Source organism: Ovis canadensis, chromosome 3, assembly GCF_042477335.2.
Source record: "Ovis canadensis isolate MfBH-ARS-UI-01 breed Bighorn chromosome 3, ARS-UI_OviCan_v2, whole genome shotgun sequence".
NCBI lineage: Eukaryota > Metazoa > Chordata > Mammalia > Artiodactyla > Bovidae > Ovis > Ovis canadensis.
The window spans coordinates 223,825,407-223,843,879 of record NC_091247.1 but is presented as its reverse complement, the minus strand read 5'-3'; the positions used below and the strand labels follow the sequence as shown (position 1 = coordinate 223,843,879).

The following is an 18,473-nucleotide window of genomic DNA, read 5'->3' as shown; positions in this document are numbered from 1 at the left end:
ATAGCAAACACCCTCTTCCAACAACACAAGAGAAGATTCTACACATGGACATCACCAGATGGTCAACACCGAAATCAGATTGATTATATTTTTTGCAGCCAAAGATGGAGAAGCTCTATACAGTCAACAAAAACAAGACCAGGAGCTGACTGTGGCTCAGATCATGAACTCCTTATTACCAAACTCAGATTCAAATTGAAGAAAGTAGGGAAAACCGCTAGACCATTCAGGTATGGCCTAAATCAAATCCCTTATGATTATACAGTGGAAGTGAGAAATAGATTTAAGGGCCTAGATCTGATAGATAGAGTGCCTGATGAACTATGGAATGAGGTTCGTGACATTGTACAGGAGACAGGGATCAAGACCATCCCCATGGAAAAGAAATGTAAAAAAGCAAAATGGCTGTCTGGGGAGGCCTTACAAATAGCTGTGAAAAGAAGAGAAGCGAAAAGCCAAGGAGAAAAGGAAAGATATAAGCATCTGAATGCAGAGTTCCAGAGAATAGCAAGAAGAGATAAGAAAGCGTTCTTTAGCAATCAATGCAAAGAAATAGAGGAAAACAACAGAATGGGAAAGACTAGAGATCTCTTCAAGAAAACTAGAGATACCAAGGGAATATTTCATGCAAAGATGGGCTCGATAAAGGACAGAAATGGTATGGACCTAACAGAAGCAGAAGATATTAAGAAGAGGTGGCAAGAATACACACAACAACTGTACAAAAAAGATCTTCATGACCTGGATAATCACGATGGTGTGATCACTCATCTAGAGCCAGACATCCTGCAATGTGAAGTCAAGTGGGCCTCAGAAAGCATCACTATGAACAAAGCTAGTAGAGGTGATAGAATTCCAGTGGAGCTATTTCAAATCCTGAAAGATGATGCTGTGAAAGTATTGCACTCAATATGCCAGCAAATTTGGAAAACTCAGCAGTGGCCACAGGACTGGAAAAGGTCAGTTTTCATTCCAATCCCAAAGAAAGGAAATGCCAAAGAATGCTCAAACTACCGTACAATTGCACTCATCTCATACGCTAGTAAAGTAATGCTCAAAATTCTCCAAGCCAGGCTTCAACAATATGTGAACCATGAACTTCCTGATGTTCAAGCTGGTTTTAGAAAAGGCCGAGGAACCAGAGATCAAATTGCCAACATCCGCTGGATCATGGAAAAAGCAAGAGAGTTCCAGAAAAACATCTACTTGTGCTTTATTGACTATGCCAAAGCCTTTGACTGTGTGGATCACAAGAAACTGTGGAAAATTCTGAGAGAGATGGGCATACCAGACCATCTGACCTGCCTCTTGAGAAATCTGTATGCAGGTCAGGAAGCAACAGTTAGAACTGGACATGGAACAACAGACTGGTTCCAAATAGGAAAAGGAGTACATCAAGGCTGTATACTGTCACCCTGCTTATTTAACTTATATGCAGAGTACATCATGAGAAATGCTGGACTGGAGGAAACACAAGCTGGAATCAAGATTGCCGGGAGAAATACCAATAATCTCAGATATGCAGATGACACCACCCTTATGGCAGAAAGTGAAGAGGAACTAAAAAGCCTCTTGATGAAAGTGAAAGAGGAGAGTGAAAAAGTTGGCTTAAAGCTCAACATTCAGACAACAAAGATCCTGGCATTTGGTCCCATCACTTCATGGGAAATAGATGGGGAAATAGTGGAAACAGTGTCAAACTTTAGTTTTTGGGCTCCAAAATCACTGCAGATGGTGACTGCAGCCATGAAATTAAAAGACGCTTATTCCTTGGAAGAAAAGTTATGACCAACCTAGATAGCATATTCAAAAGCAGAGACATTACTTTGCCGACTAAGGTCCGTCTAGTCAAAGCTATGGTTTTTCCTGTGGTCATGTATGGATGTGAGAGTTGGACTGTGAAGAAGGCTGAGCGCCGAAGAATTGATGCTTTTGAACTGCAGTGTTGGAGAAGACTCTTGAGAGTCCCTTGGACTGCAAGGAGATCCAGCCAGTCCATCCTAAAGGAGATCAACCCTGGGATTTCTTTGGAAGGAATGATGCTAAAGCTGAAACTCCAGTACTTTGGCCACCTCATGCGAAGAGTTGACTCACTGGAAGACTCTGATGCTGGGAGGGATTGGGGGCAGGAGGAGAAGGGGATGACAGAGGATGAGATGGCTGGATGGCATCATGGACTCGATGGACATGAGTCTGAGTGAACTCCGGGAGTTGGTGATGGACAGGGAGGCCTGGCGTGCTGCAATTCATGGGGTCGCAAAGAGTCGGACATGACTGAGCGACTGAACTGAACTGAACTGAACATTACTAGAACTATTATTGTAGTTATTTTATGTTATTAGTCTTCAGGATCTCTTCAACTACAATAATGTTGATCATGATTCTGTCACGTGCTAATGGCTCAAACAGGCCACTAAAGATACTTTATGAGTATGTCAATATATGCTGGGAACTAATAGATTACATAAATGCATTCTTTCTTTGCCTAACAGTCCCTTGGAAGAAGGGTACTTTACAAAAATAAGGACATATAGAATTTTCTCATGTATTTAAAAAACACTTATATTAGTCTCAGCAATGAGAAGCTGCAGAAATACTTAAATAAGTCATAAGTGTAACTGATGCACATGATATAAAGAGGGAAAAAGGAAGAGTTTAATGAACATCTGAAAAATTCTAAAAGGCCAAGCTTCCCTTTCTAATCATAAAATCAGACAGATACCAGGTCTTTTCATTTTAAGAAACTGTAAATTTCCTGTTCTATACTCACAGATGCTGTTCTGTGATAAGAAAAGGATCAGCAAAGGAAAGTGTAGTCAAAGTCTAAGGAAGTGGCAACTTGATTGGATTAAATGGTAAATAAGGCCACAGATAGCAACACACGCCTGGGCTCAAAGGGGAGCTTAAAAGGCGTGTCCCAGCTATAACTTATATAATTTAGATGTGAAAACACTTGCAATTTAAGACTGAGATCTGCTTTCATGAGAGAAACAGCATCTGTGTTTAAAACTAACTTGTAGTCTCCATCTTCACGCTCCAGCACGGCCTCTACTTCTCTCCTGCCCCACGCCTACCATCATTCAGGCTGGGGAACCATCAGACTTCCCGCTCTCTCTGAAGCCCAGGAGAAAGGGTCTGGATACGAAGAGTGGAATAATGCAGGCAGTTCCATGCAGTTTGCAGAGGAGCTGCGACTGTGAATGTGGGGAACCTGAGACGCTCTGAAGGAAAGTGCCAGGGGTTCACAAGCGTCAGCAGCCCACCACAAAAGGAAGACTAGTACACACTGGTCCTGGCAAAGGCAGGGTTAAAATAAATATTTATTTCTTAATATCTACTGATAGGAAGTATTCCCCATCTGTTGTTTATTGGAGAAATCAAATTAAACAAACTGTGTGATGTTAAAAAGCTCAAGGAGGATCTAAAATAAAGTTCCCTTCTACACTGGAGAGATTCATATTTCTGTTTCTTCTAAGTTAATTACACTGGTTCACATAAGAAGAAAGTGTTTGCCCTTCTAACACTAGGATTATGCGTCCCAGCGGATGGGAGGCTGTTGGCACCTCCCCTTACCTGGCTCCACGGTGATTACCATACCGGGCTGGAGAGGGAGGGACCGGGGCATGTCTGGAGTGTCATGGACATCCATCCCCAGGTAATGGCCAACATGATGGGGGCAGTATTTTCGAGCAGCCTGGAAATGGTACGACCACACTGTTATCAGAGCAACGACCCTCAGGGGAAAAGTTGGGCCTGTGTAAATCCACGAGATATGGGTCAGTACTGCCCCTGCCCTGAGCTCTGCCGCCTGTGTCATCTATCCCTGGGCTAATGCTTAAGAGACTGAAACTGCTACTTCTTGTGTGTAATTCTGCCAATGGCATTCTGTTAATAACGAATCCACATTTCTGTTCCTACCACTTCACACTACACACATGCTAACTGGGGTCGCCCCAGCAATGACAATGGCAAGTGAAAATTTCTTTTCTGGCGGGGAGGGGAGATAATTATGTTAGAACAGTTCTTTTTCCAACATGCCCACATCCCTCTCAGGGAGCCTTCTCTGGAGACCCTAACTATCTCACAGCAGCTTGTGGGGTAGGTGGGAAATGTCATATAACACAGTAATTATGAGGCATTTACCAACCTGAGTACTTCTGTCTGTTAATTAAAGATTTGTTGGCATGAACAGGAGGAATTACAGCTTCTTCCCTACTGATATAAGAAGCCCTGGCAGTCTAACTTGGAGATAAGAGATACCTTACTGGTCTGTCTGGCTTGACCACCTGGCATCTTAATTTAAAACTGAGTCTTTAAAGTTTTCTTCAACACCATCACACTGTGGATGCAGATGAAATTCCCTAAAGACATGGCAAGTGAGGATACTGTTAAAAGTCTCAACAATGTTACTGAAGCCACACACACCTTCACCCTTCGACCCCTAGTTTTTCAAAATCATTAAAAAAGAATTAAAGAGTTAACCTCTCCTCCCTTTTCTGTCCTTTTCCACCTTGTCTATACCAGACTTCATTTTACGTTTTCTGAAGATTGAGCTAGTCACACAGTATGCAATGAACTGCATGTGCCGCCATCTTCTGGGAGAAAGAAGTACTGCGCCTTTTGTCTTCCTCTATGTTCAAAGAAGTCCCTCTTACAGAAGAATCACAAACTCCTGTTTCTAAATCGAATTAGCTTTTCATAGGATAAAGCCCAAGCAGCATGTCAGGTGTTCTGAAGAACTGGGATCAAAGGACGTGAAATACCTTGAAGGGATTCTTCTCCTTAATGTTCTTCGTGATCCCCAACTCCTTTAGCTTCTGGCTTATCAATGTCAGCATCATGCTGTAGACAGTCTCCAAGCTGGTTCCAGGGCAACAGAGGGTCAGACAATCTCTCTGGACTTCGAGAACAGCTTCATAGAGCTCTGCTTGAGGTGCCGTGAACCTGGTGACAGGGAAATTCAAGAACGAGAATTTGGAACGGCCTGATATTGCAGGGAGTTTTCTTCTAAGTTTGATTAGAAAAACTCAACGGTCAGCAGATAGACATGGTGAAGTGAGAAGATGCACCCAGCCATGAATGCAGTTAGAGGGCCAGATCAGGCCGAACCTTGATCCTTCCCATTTTTTTTTAACCATTAAAAAAACACAAACACAAACAAAACCAACCAGTCAGCCAACCAACCAACCAAAGAAAAAAACAGTCTAAAGATCTACTTCTTACAGGCAAAGCAGATGTCATGGGATAAACTAGTCAATACTTGGGCTACTAGTAACTTACTAGTTTCTGCATGTCCTTAGAATAATCATTCCTTTAATGGAGGAAAACTCTAACCACTTACATCTTACCCATTACAGCTTTTCTTTCAAGGACAGACTTATAGCTGCAGTTGCTGCCAGCTTTTAGAAAGCTCTCTGGTGTCTTCAGACACTTGTTTTTATTTTTATTTTTTTATTTTTGGTGGCACTGGGTCTTTGTTGCTGCAGGCTGGCTTTCTCTAGTTGTAGAGTGGAGGCTACTTTGTTGCAGTGTGCAGGCTTCTCACTGCGGCGGCTTCTCTTCTTGTGGAGTGCAGGCGTCAGGCGCATGGGCTTCAGTAATTGCAGCATGCAGGCCCACTAGTTGTGGCGCACGGGTTTAGTTGCTCCATAGCATGTGGAATCTTCCCGGACCAGAGCTCAAACCTGTGTGCCCTGCACTGGCAGGCGGATTCTTACCCCCTGTACCACCAGAGAAGTTCTAAATGCGGTTTTTAATATTTTGTCCAGATTCTATAATTATTATCTGTGGAGGGTTAACCTGGCAAACTATTCTACCAAAACCTAAATATTATTTTTACAATCAGAAAAGTAAAAACTTTAAATTTATTTTTAAAAAAAGTGTGTGCACATGTTAACTAGGTATCTTTACATGCCTCATCCTATGATATGATGAATAAAGCAGTCTCAGAAAAGAATCAGGAGCTTTGTAAAGGCAGTTAACCTGAGCTGGAGGGACCCTGTATATTTTAGTCCTTTATTCCGAACATATCCATTTTCTAACTCATATTCCTAAGAAGCAGTGGGATCTGTAGCAGCCCTACCTGCCATTGACAGGCCAGGTACGAGTGATGTCACTCACGTAGCAGGAAGACTCACAGCCTCCATCCAGCAGCACCATCTCCCCATCCTGGAACAAGAATAAGACAGGTAAACAAAGGTGACTTTATGACTGTCAGTTGTATCTTCTAACTTAAACTCTTTATGCCTTTCATTAAGAAAAAAAAAGTTCCAATTTAAAGGAGACTAATCTCTGGTTCCTGCTCACAAGAAACAGCATCTAAGTGTTTCATATGAATTCATGTTGGGTCAAGAAAGACAGCACTGTTGAGTGGTTAAGTGTGTTGGCTCTGGAACCATAGTGCTTGGGTTTGAATTACTAGCTGTGAACATTAGCACATCATAAATGTTACTTCTGTCACTATTAATTAAAAAAAAAAAACCTATGTAAGTCGCTATCCAAGGCCTTTATTCACATATAACTTACCCATTTAACTTTAGAATATCACTCCCTCTTCTGCTCTCCATCAAAACAATTGGTGGGAGCAAAAAAAGAAAAAAAAAACCACTTTGCGTAAATCTCTGTTTTACGACTTGTCACGTTATACTGAAATTTTCCGTTTCTGTCTTTGAAGACAGGCCATATCTCATTCATATCTAAATAAGCACAGAACTTGGCACACACTAGAATAATGGTCAGATAAATACATATATAATAATGATAAGAATGAATGAATGTGGTTTTTATTTCTGGCAAAATATAGACTAAATTTTAGAAAACAACTCAGTTCTGGATAAAAATAGATTCTATGAAATGTTGACATTACATCATGTAAGAGATGTCTTAAAGACTTTTTTTCCTTGAATAAAGACAGCCCAGAACTGAAACTAGGGCTGGGAGTGGTAAGTAAGTATTACAGTATATAGGAAGGAAAGTGTCTGCAGAGTGGGGAAGATGAGCAGGAGATTCCTTCAGTAACCCAGGACATTCACAGGGGATAACAGGGCCCTGGGTCATCAGGACCCACTTCACTTCTGACAAAAGCATATGTGAATAATATTGAGAGGAAATGGCTCCCAAATTTGGGACTTCACAATTTTCCCAAAATAACAACAAGCAAACATGAGCTCACAACCAGAGGGTGTCACTGTCGAGCACATGAGACAGCAGGCCCCAGTCAGCGAGACTGAGCAGGAACAACACATACCAAATTCAGGTCTTCCAGAATTCCAGGTGATGGAATTATCTGGAATTCATGACATAACTGCTGTCATGAAATGTTTAAAGAGATAAGGTTAACAAGCAACAAGTGACAACTAAAAAATAACCATGTGGATTTGAAGGGAATGGAGATAAAAATTACTGCTGAAATAAAACACTAGGTGGACGGCTGAAGGAGTAGGTTAGACAAATGAAAAAGTTTAGTTTCCTAGAAGACAGACCTACCAAAATCCCCTAGAATATGACAGAGACAGACAAAACCAATGTAAACATGAAAGAAAAGTCAGCTTACCGGAAACAGAACAGAGGTTTAACCTATCAACACATCTAACTGAAGTCCTTGCAGGAGTGAACAGAGACATGGAAGAGGTGATATCTAAAGAAATGTCTGAGCATTTCCTAGAACTGATAAAGACACAAATCTACAGATTCAGGAACCAGAAGGTATCATAATGAGACACGTAAAAATAAATTTGTACTTAGAAATACAATAAAACTGAGAAATACCAAAGAAAAAGAAATCTTAATGTAGCAAAAAGAAATTTCCCAAAGTAAAATAATAATTATTTTCTTTTCTAAGATCAGCAAAAAGTCAGAAGAGAGTAAAAATATATTAAAACTGATGACTAATAATAACTGTCAATCTAGGATGGTCTTCTCAGCATAGCCATTTCTCAAGAATGAGAATGAAATAAAGCTGCTTTGGCTAAACGAAGGTGGAACAAGTTTATCAGCTATATACCTTCATCTAAAGGAAGCTGAGGTGGAAGGAAGGTGATCCCAGAAAGGCCGTCTAAGAGCTAAGAAGGGAAGATGAACATGCAGGTAAGTTTGTTTAAAGCCTCTGCTGTGACCTCTTCCTGACAGCTGCACGTCGCTGTGGTTAAGCCCTGAGGCAGAACCATGGGCAGCCTGCGGTCTTTCTGACCACAACTGTGCCAGGCTCCTACTAGCCAGTCAAGAGCAGAGCCCTTCCAATACCCTGCGTTTCTCGTGGCTTGTTGATAACCTTGCCCGGTAACTTGAATTGAAAACTTTTAGATAACCAAAGCTAGACTATGACCTATAGGTTTTTGACCATTTTCCCTTATTTCTTAGTTGCTCTAATAACAGCAATATGCCTTCTTGCCTTATAAAGCTAGATTTGTGCTTATTCTCTAGTTTTCCAAGAATGAATACTATATTGTTTAGGAACAGGTACCCTGGTGGTAAAACTATGAAGAAAAACCAAAAAATGGTTAAAATAATTGTTAGGATGATAGGAGATAGAAAGGGAGATGTGCATGTGATTGCCTAGAAGCTTCTAAGGTTCAAGCAGTGTTCTTTCTATCCTTGATGGTGGATACATGGTTGTTCATTTTATTATTATTTTAAACAGTACAATATATTTATTGTTTATAACATTTGATAAATATGACAACTTTAAGAAAATACATGGAATATAGTGAAAGTGAAATATTAATTCTTAAATAATCATGCTTAGAAAGGAAAAAAAGGATGAAAATTAATGAATTTAGGGAATTCCCTGGTGGTCCCGTGGTTAGGACCAGGTGCTTTCAATGCCCAGGTTCGATTCCTGGCCAGGGGACTAAGATCCTATAAGTCACATGTCACAGTAAAAAAAAAAAAAGAGTTTAGCACCTAATTTAAGAAGCTAGAAAAAGAAGAAGAGAATGAACATAAAGAGAGAAGAGTAAATTAACAAAGGCCAGGACACAGTGTGGTAAGATAATAAGCAAAGACAAAATAGCATTAATGGTATGTGACTTTCACAGATGAATAAAAACCTGCAAACCTCTGCTGAGATTTCTTTGCACAGATCTAAAGTGTACAGAACTAAGTTTTGTCAAATGTATATACCCAGGTAACCGTATGTTCACGCTTTTACCCAGTCAACGCTCCATCAGAAGCAACCACTGATCTGACTTCTATCACCATAGATGAGTTTTGCTTATTCCAGAACTCCATATGAACACAGGAGTAGAATCATATAGCTTGCAATTTTTTTCTTTTGAGGTCATTTGTGCTCTTGGTAGTGCTGTGGTTTGCTCCTTTCTCGTAAGGATATATACCACATGGCAACGTCTTCATCTAATATCCTAGTTACAAACTGGCTATCAACATTCTTGTACAAGGCATTTTGGGGATATATGTTTTAATTTTTCTTGGAAAAGTACCTACAAAAGAAATTGCTGGTTCATGGGGATATGTATATTTACTTTCAAAGAAACTGTCTATTAAGTTTTATTAGAAAAAAAGAGAAGGCAAAAATAGTTCAAGACTGTAAAAAGGTACATAAAGGAAAACAAAAAACAAAAGAAAAGAATGTAAAAGTGTAATTAATTCCAAACACAAAAGATTAAAACGTAAGATAATTCTATGAATAATTTTAAAAAACGAAATACTAGAAAAATATAATCTACAAAACTGTTTCAGGAAGAATGGAAATATAAATTGATAAAGTCACTTTGGGAACGTCTGGCAGTTTCTTTTTTTTTTTGGCCTCACTGCGTGGCATGCAGAACTTTCTCAATCAGGGATCAAACCTGAGCCCCTTGCAATGGAAGCGCAGAGTTTAAACCACTGGACCACCAGGGATGTCCTAGGCATTTTCTACCAAAGTTGCAAATATGCATACCCTATGAGTCAGCAACTCCACTATTAGGTGTTCCTTAGGCAATCTTGATAACATATACCGTTCATAGAATATTCTTCATAATGGTAAAAACCCAGAAAATATATAAATATCCATCTATGGATATTTATCACAGAAAGAAATTAAAACAGAAAAGTTTATATATTTATTCATTTAAAAATAATAATAAAGCCACTCATTACATGCTAAAATAACATTTTTAATGAAAATAACTTTTTCTAAAAATTGTTAGAAAAGTGGCACTGCTTTACATTTTTGCAAATCTCTATTTAGCATAGAAAAATAGAAGACAGCTAGAGTCTCTTCATATTTGCTTCTGCATTCAATTTGGAGTGATGTTTCATGTCATGAAACCTCTGGGATACTTAACTGTACAGTTGAGAGACAGTAAGAGTGAAAAAGAGCATGTAACATCTTAGCATTCTTATGAAAATAGATTTAACTTCATAAACCACACTTCACCTGCTATTCCACACTTTAGCTATTACAATGAACAAACTAGTGGCATGCAATAACATACTGTTGTATGAAAGAAGACACACATAGTATTTCAAATACATTAAGTTCAAACATAACTGAAACCAAAGCAAATAATGTGAAACTACATTATTTACTAATTGTAAAATAAAAAGAAAAGCAAAGACACGATCACTATCAACACTGGCAGAGTGGTTACCTGATCAGGGAGAGGAGGAGCTATCACAGGCAGGGCAAAGACCGCATGGAGGAAAAGCCGTTTGGGGGTGGGGGGGCACAGTAAGGCCCTATTTCAGGGGCTGACAAGTTTTTTCTGTAAAGGGCTAGGGATATTTACTTTGTGGACCATACTGTCTCTGATGCAACTACTCAACTCTGCCCATGGGGTGGGGGTAGGGGAGCAGAAATCACTGTGTTCCAATGAAACTTTATTTAAAAAACAAAGTGGAAGGCTGGATTTGGCCCAGAGGGCCAGCAAGCTACAGCTTGCTGGTATGTTTTATTTCTTGATCTGGGTAATGGTTACACGAGTCTTTAAAATTACCCATTAAACTCTTCCTTTATGGTTTAAGTACTTTCCCAGTAGTTGCATTTTACAATTAAGATATGTAAAAATAAATAGAAAGTCTCAGTATACTAAAGAGATTGAACCACAGTTAAAAGGCCCATAAGAGATAATATCAGGCTCAAATAATTCCACAGGACGTTCTAACCAATTTTCAAGGAATGTTAATTCAAATCATTTTATAATATTAAAAAACAAACTGTTTGACACCTTGATGTGAAAACCAGAAAGACAGCAAGAGAAAAATTATAAGACAATCTCACTCATGTACACAAATCAGAATATACTAAACAACACATGAGCAAGTTGGAACCAGTTGTGCCACAAGATAAGATGCTTAACTTCATTGGGAATAGAGGCAACGGAATTTAAGGCCACAATGTCTTATTCCAACTAAAATGATAGAAATTAAGAAGTTTGATAGTAGCGAGGGATAGAGAGAATATGATCTACAGAATTAACTATACATATATGCTGGCAGGAGTGTAAACAGATACAAATACATGGGAAAAAAAATTATTTTATCCTGCTTGAGTAAAAAGAAAAGCTAAGCTCCCAAAACTACATATAACAGTACGTAATTTTTAAATAGTTCATAAAGAGGCAAAACTAATTAATACTGTTTGGGGAATCATGTCTATATGATAAAACTATTTTTTTAAAAAACCCAAGAGAATGACAAACAAACATTTAGGATACTGCTTAGTGACCTCTGGAGGGAGGCTGTGGGAGGGCAGAGCATCAGGGTCTGTAAGAAGATTGAACATACTGGCAGTGTTCTTGAGTTGAGTCTTTGGTTCACGGGTATTCATTCATTAGAAAAAAAAATGTGTAATTTACATGTTTGCTATATTCATTTTTTGGAAATTTAAGTAGATAATTAAAAGTAGACTCAATAAAGGAATACAAGATTCTTTACTTATAAATCACTTGGGAAGAAAACCATAAAATATAAGTTCCCTCACAGCTAATAAGCTATTGGTAAAATCTGCCTGCTCCCAAAATAAGCTTGGCCTGTTGTTGGCACAAGACCTCAGTGAAGGAGTTTTACCACATGAAATGAGCAGAGGATTTAGACTGGAATAGTTGGCTCTGCATTAATGAGTTACCTAAAGCTTCTTTTCTGTTAAACAGGCATGCTAATAACTGCTCTTATCTCACAGTGCTAATGTGAGGATCAAAGGAGAGCATGTCTATAAAAGCATTTTATAAACAAAGGGTTTTATAAACGGCAGTTAGCTTGTGAAAGCTGAAGGTTAAGGGGCTGTGAGGCTACAGCTGTTTCCTACTAAGGCATCTGAACCCAGAGGTAGTAGCACTGAAGGGGATCTACGCACCTTGATGAGCTGATTGTTCTTCACATAGTGCAAAGTGTTTGACCGGTTACCTCCAGCAACCACAGGTGGGTAAGCTAAGATGTCTGCACCACGGGCCCGGCATTCAAACTCAAACTGAAAAACAGCAGCAAAGTCTGACAATACAGGACTGAAGAAAGGATTTCCTTAAGGCTGCCCTAGCCTAGTCTCTCTTCAACAGCCCATACCTCCAGTCAAGTACTTAAGTCAATACCGGAAAACAATCCATCACATCTTTTTAACCAAAGTTTTATGCTATAATTTCAGTCCATTTCTTTTATTCTCACCCCAATACTGTTATTCAATGCTATTACTAAATCTGTTCTTTTCTTCCAAGTGCTCTAACTTTTCTATGATTTTCAAACAGTTAAGTCCTGAAGACAGAACAGAAAACTTATGATCAGGCTGAGTACACAGATATAGTCTAGACACTTTACATGTTACTTTTTTCTTATTTAGGTAAACATTGGAATACAACTTGCATTTTTAACAAGAGCTCTAAATTTCCAATTTCAACCTTCCAAATAGCTACCAACTTACATGCTCTGGAAATTTGAAAAAGGATGCTAGGCAAATGGTAAATTCTAATTTCGTTATGCCCTAGGACGAAGCTGGAGGCTGTTTCGTATCTGCTACTATCCACAGAACCGCCTCGGATTCTCTGCCTTTACATTTACCTAAATGCTATGATTCTTCTTAACTCCCACTTGTGAAAGTCCTTCCTTCTTTATCTGTTCTTTTCAATTTTCTCCATTTAATTGTGAAAGAAAGTAAAAGTAGCTCAGTCGTGTTCGACTCTTTGTGACCCCATGGAATAGTTCATGGAGTTCTCCAGGCCAGAATACTGGAGTGGATAGCTGTTCCCTTCTCCAGGGGATCTTCCCAACCCAGGGCTCAAACCCAGGTCTCCCGCATTGCAGGCAGACTCTACCAGCTGAGCCACCAGGGAAGCCCAAGAATACTGGAGTGGGTAGTCTATCCCTTCTCCAGCAGATCTTCCTGACCCAGGAACTGAACCTGGGTCTCCTGCACTGCAGGCGGATTCTTTACCATCTGAGCTACCAGGGTAGCTCTACATATTTTAGACTCATCTAATAAATTACCAGTGACATTTAAGAACCAAATCCTCTTCCTGGATACCCTAGTCATGTCCATGAAAGCCAACTGGATGCCATATGCAAATCAAGAAAGTACATTTGCCTCCGACAAAACTTCGCCAGGCATTTAAAGCTCACCTTAGCATAAAGAAAGCCTTCTTCCACAGGGGCTTTACTGGCAAACATGGTCTCTATAAAAGCCTGCAAAGAGAAGGAAGGAAGAAAAGAACATAGTCCCATTTTAACTACGTTGCTTATCCTAACATTCAAAATACTGGAGCTCGAAAAACACGGTTCTCCCCAACTTTGTTGACCTGAAGTTATGGCATTGTGGGCGCGATAATACAGCTTTCCAAAGGGGAAAATATTGCTTTCCGGAATAGTTGGCTGATGACAGACTTAGTGGAAGGGCATTCAACCTTCCCACTTAGAATATACACTGTATGCTAGAATAAGCAGCAGGGAAACACATTTGTCATTTATCTTTCAAAATGCTTCTACAGCCTTAGAATATATGCAATTATGGATTCACTGGTAGAGGCTACAGCAGGGTTCCCCAGCCTTGGCACTATCAACATTTTGGGCCAGGTTATTCTTTGGGGCCTATCTGTTCAATGCAGGATGACAGTAGCATTCCCTAACTGTGATAATTAGATGTTGCCAAATGTCCCCTAGGGAACACAAAACTGCCCCTGGTTGAGAACCACCGGCCTACAATATCAGTAATTTAATTATTGGATTGGCTAATAAGTTCATTCGGGTTTTTCTGTAACATCTTACACAATGTGCCTTTGGTTTTTATTTTGTTTTAGCTCCATTCCCCTCAAATCTTGCTTTTCTTCAACTCTACCATGAATCTATGCTCTCTTGTATTTTATGTATCCATGTAAGTTAATCAAAATCCTTTTTGAAACGAGGTCCAGTGAGGAATTGCAGACCCGGATGTTGACAAAGATAGGAAACACGGCACACATGCAGTGCGGCTATCACAGGGGATTCTTGCGTCGGCCAAACAGTTTGTCCAGGTTTTTCTGTAAGATTCTTTTTTTTTTTTTTTAACCCTTTTGTTAGTGTAACTATTCTTTTTTCTTTTTTATCATTCATTTAAAAATTATTTTTTTATTTTTACTTTATTTTGCTTTACAATACTGTATTGGTTTTGCCATACATTGACATCAATCAGCCACGGGTGTACATGAGTTCCCAATCCTGAACCCCTCTCTCCCACCTTCCAGCCCTAGTGTAACTATTCTTAAGGAAACTATTTTGCCCAAATATCAAAAGTCTTATAGAAACATTCTAGATTAGAATGTTGGGAATTCTGAAGGAATATAATCACTGATAGCTAGAAGTTGTTTATTAAGAAAAATAAGGGCAAATTCTCTGTTGTCATTGCTAAATTAGTAGATTATAAAGGAATTACCAGACTTAATACTTCTAAGACGGCTTCCCTGTGGCTTAGATGGTAAAGAACCCACCTGCAATGTGGGAGACCCAGGTTCGATCCCTGGGTTGGGAAGATCCCCTGGAGAAGGGAATAGCAACCTACGCCAGTATTCTTGCCTGGAGAATCCCATGGGTGGAGGAGCTTGACGGGCTACAGTCTATGGGGTCGCAGAGCTGGACATAACTGAGTGACTGACACTTCCACTTTCTTCCTTCTAAATTTTAGGACAACACTGCCTAGCACTGACCCTAGTCAAGATCTGAACCATGTTGGTTAATAGTGCTGAGAGGAGTTTCCAAGCAGTCTGTTACCAGCTTATCAGTATTGATAACAGTGAAATTACTGGTTTGCTCTTGGATTCTCTGGGACCTCTGAAGGGCTTTGCTGCTTCATAGTAGGAATATACCAACACAATCAAAACCCTAGGATCCCTAGCTGAGATTCCTGGGGCTGCCTGGTTCCGAGGTGTTCTGTGTGTGTATCTGTGGTTCCAGAGCCTCCGAGAAAGTTCATCTTCCCCAGTCCTGACTGAGGAGGACAACAGGAGCCTGTACTCTAGACCTGGCTGATGGGTTATTGTTGTTCAGTGGTTAAGTTGTATCTGACTCTTTGTGACCCCATGGACTGCAGTGTGCCAGGCACATTTCACTAATTTGTCCTTCACTAATCTCCCTGAGTCTGCTCAAATTCATGTCTGTTGAGTTGGTGATGCTATCTAACCATCTCATCCTCTGCTGCCCCCTTCTTCTGTCTTCAATCTTTTCCAGCATCAGAGTCTTTTCCAATGAATTGGCTCTTCACATCAGGTTGCCAAAGTACTGGAACTTCAGCTTCAGCATCAATCCTTCCAATGAACAGTCAGGGTTGATTTTCTGAATCAATTGAAAATTTTAACTGGTTTGATCTCCTTGCAGTCTAAGGGACTCAAGAGTCTTCTCAGCACTATCCGAGAGCATCAGTTCATTGGTGCTCAGCCTTCTCTCATATCCGTATGTGTCGGCAAAGTAACGTCTCTGCTTTTTAATACTCTGTCTAGGTTTGTCATAACTTTCCTTCCAAGGAGCAAACGTCTTTTATATTTCATGGCTGCAGTCACCATCTGCAGTGATTTTGGAGCCCAGGAAAATAAAATCTGTCACTGCTTCCACTTTCCCTCCTTTTGCTATGAAGTAGTGGGACTGGATACTATGGTCTTAGTTTTTGAATGTTGGGTTTCAAGCCAGCCTTTTCACTCGTCTTTCACCTTCATCAAGAGGCTCTTTAGTTCCTCTTCACTTTTTGCCATTAGAGCGGTATCATTTGCATATCTGAGGTTATTTCCCCTCGCAATCGTGATTTTAGTTCGAGCTTCATCCAGTCCAGTATTTTGCATGATGTACCCTGCGTATAAGTTAAATAAGCCGGGTGACAATATGCAGCCCTGACGTGCTCCTTTCCCAACTTTGAACAGTCCATTGCTGCAAGTCTAGTTCTGTTGCTTCTCGACCCACTGTACCCTTCTCCTTTGGCAACTCAAGACTGGTGAGCACTACCACTGTCTTTAACAACTGACCCGTTTAACTGCCATTTGTTAGTACATCTGGCATCTAAATTCATTCATTCATTTTTTTTTTAAACCCGATATGAAATCCACATTACATAAAATTAACCAATTTAACAGTGAACAATTTGGGGAATTCTCTGTGCTTCCACCACAGGGGGCATAGGTTTGGCTCCTGGTTGGGGGATTAACAGCCCACATGCTGCGCCTCGTGGCCAAAAAAAAAAAAAAAAAAGTGAACACTTCAGTGGTATTTAGTCTACTGACAATGCTAGGCAGCTTCCACCTCTGTCTAGTTTAAAAACATTTTCACCACCCCAAAAGAAACGCCCTACCCAAATAAGCAGTTACTTTCCCCATATCCCTGTCACCCCAGGCCCTGGCAAGCATCAGCCTGCTTTTGGTTTCTATGGATTTACATATTCTGGCTGTTTCACATAAACGGAACTACGTAACGTGTCGCCTTTTGTGTCTGGTCTGCTTCACTTAGGATAATGGCTTCAGGGTTCATCAATGTTGTGGAGTGTATCAGCATGTCATTCCTTTCTACGGCTGACCAGTATTCATTCCACTGTATGTACAGATATAGACACTACATTTTGCTTATCCGTTCATCAATGGATGGTCATAAGAGCTGTTTGCACCTTTTGGCTATTGTCAATGGTGACTCAACTTCGTTCATAGCTCAGTCGGTAAAGATTCTGCCTGAAATGCAAGAGATCTGGGTTCAATCCCTGGGTCAGGAAGACCCTCTGGAGAAGGAGATGACAACCCATTCCAGTATTCTTGCCTGGAGAATCCCACGGACAGAGGAGTCTGGCAGGCTACAGTCCATGGGGTCGCAAGAATTGGACACTACTTAGTGACTAAACCACCACCACCATTGTTTGAGCACCTGGCTTTTAATTCTTTTGGGTATATACCTAAGAGAAGAACTGTCAGGTCATATAATAATTACTTATTTTTTTTTTTAGGAACCCCCAAGTATTTTCCACAGTGACTGAACACTTCTACTGGTAATGTACAAGTAAGTAAGTAAATGTCACTCAGTCGTGCCCAACTCTTTGCGACCCCATGGACTGTAGTCTACCAGGTTCCTCCGACCATGGGATTTTCCAGGCGAGAATACCGGAGTGGGTACCATTTCCTTCTCCAGGAGATTTTCCCAAGCTATGGATTGAACCCAGGTCTCCCGCACTGTAGGCAGACACTTTACTGTCTGAGCCACCAGGGTAATGTACAAAGGTCCCGATTTTTCCACATCCTTGCCAACACTTGTTAATTTTTAAGGAAGATTTTTATTTAGTTATGGCTGTGCTGGGTCTTCATTATGCATGCGGGCTTCCTCTGGTTGCGGCCAGTGGGGGCTACTCTCTAGCTGCGGTGCACGGGCTTCTCATGGGGCTGGTTTCTCTTAATGCCCAAGCTCCAGAGCACAGGCTCAGCAGTGCGGTGCTCAGGCTTAGGTGCCCTGAGGAACGTAGGATCTTCCCTGACCAGGGACTGAACCCATGTCCCCTGCACTGGCTGGCAGATTCTTTACCACCGAGCCACCAGGGAAGCTCAACATTTGTTATTTATTTTTTAATAAGGCATATTATTAGGTATGAAGTGGTATCTGATTTTGATTTGCATTTCCCAAGTGGCTAATGATATTTAAAACAGTTTTTCATGTGCTTAGGTCATTTGTATTACCTTTGGAGAGATGTCTATTCAAGTTTCACTCACTTTATAATTGGGCTGTCCTTTTTTTTCTGTTGGCTGTGCCAAGAGGCTTGCAGGATCTTAGTTCCCTGATCAGGGATTGAACCATCACCCTCAGCATTGACAGTGTGGAGTCCTAACCTCTGGACTATCATGGGCTTTCCTTTTTTGAGTTGCAAGAATTCTTTACATATTCTGAATACTTGACCTTTATCAGCAAACATTTTCTCCCATTCTGGAGGTCGCCTTTTTACGCTCCTGAAAAATGCCCTCTGAAACACAACTATTTTTAACTTTGATCAAATCCAATTTATTTATTTTTCTTTTGTTGATTATTTTGGTATCATATTTAATAAATTCAAATTCATAAAG

At 40.3% G+C, this 18,473-nt stretch overlaps 1 protein-coding gene across 12 annotated transcripts in view; it reads right to left on the bottom strand.

The window, feature by feature from the left end:
• Nucleotides 1-18,473, bottom strand: part of XPNPEP3 (X-prolyl aminopeptidase 3) — a 44,566-nt gene that overhangs the window by 3,036 nt on the left and 23,057 nt on the right. For all 12 annotated transcript variants that reach the window (XM_069586094.1, XM_069586099.1, XM_069586093.1 and 9 more), the window contains 5 exons: nucleotides 13,549-13,611; nucleotides 12,296-12,409; nucleotides 6,083-6,168; nucleotides 4,764-4,944; nucleotides 3,574-3,694 (listed from right to left, as the gene is read on the bottom strand). In XM_069586094.1, the coding sequence (XP_069442195.1) occupies nucleotides 3,574-3,694; nucleotides 4,764-4,944; nucleotides 6,083-6,168; nucleotides 12,296-12,409; nucleotides 13,549-13,611 (565 nt within the window). The remainder of the gene's footprint in view (nucleotides 1-3,573; nucleotides 3,695-4,763; nucleotides 4,945-6,082; nucleotides 6,169-12,295; nucleotides 12,410-13,548; nucleotides 13,612-18,473) is intronic.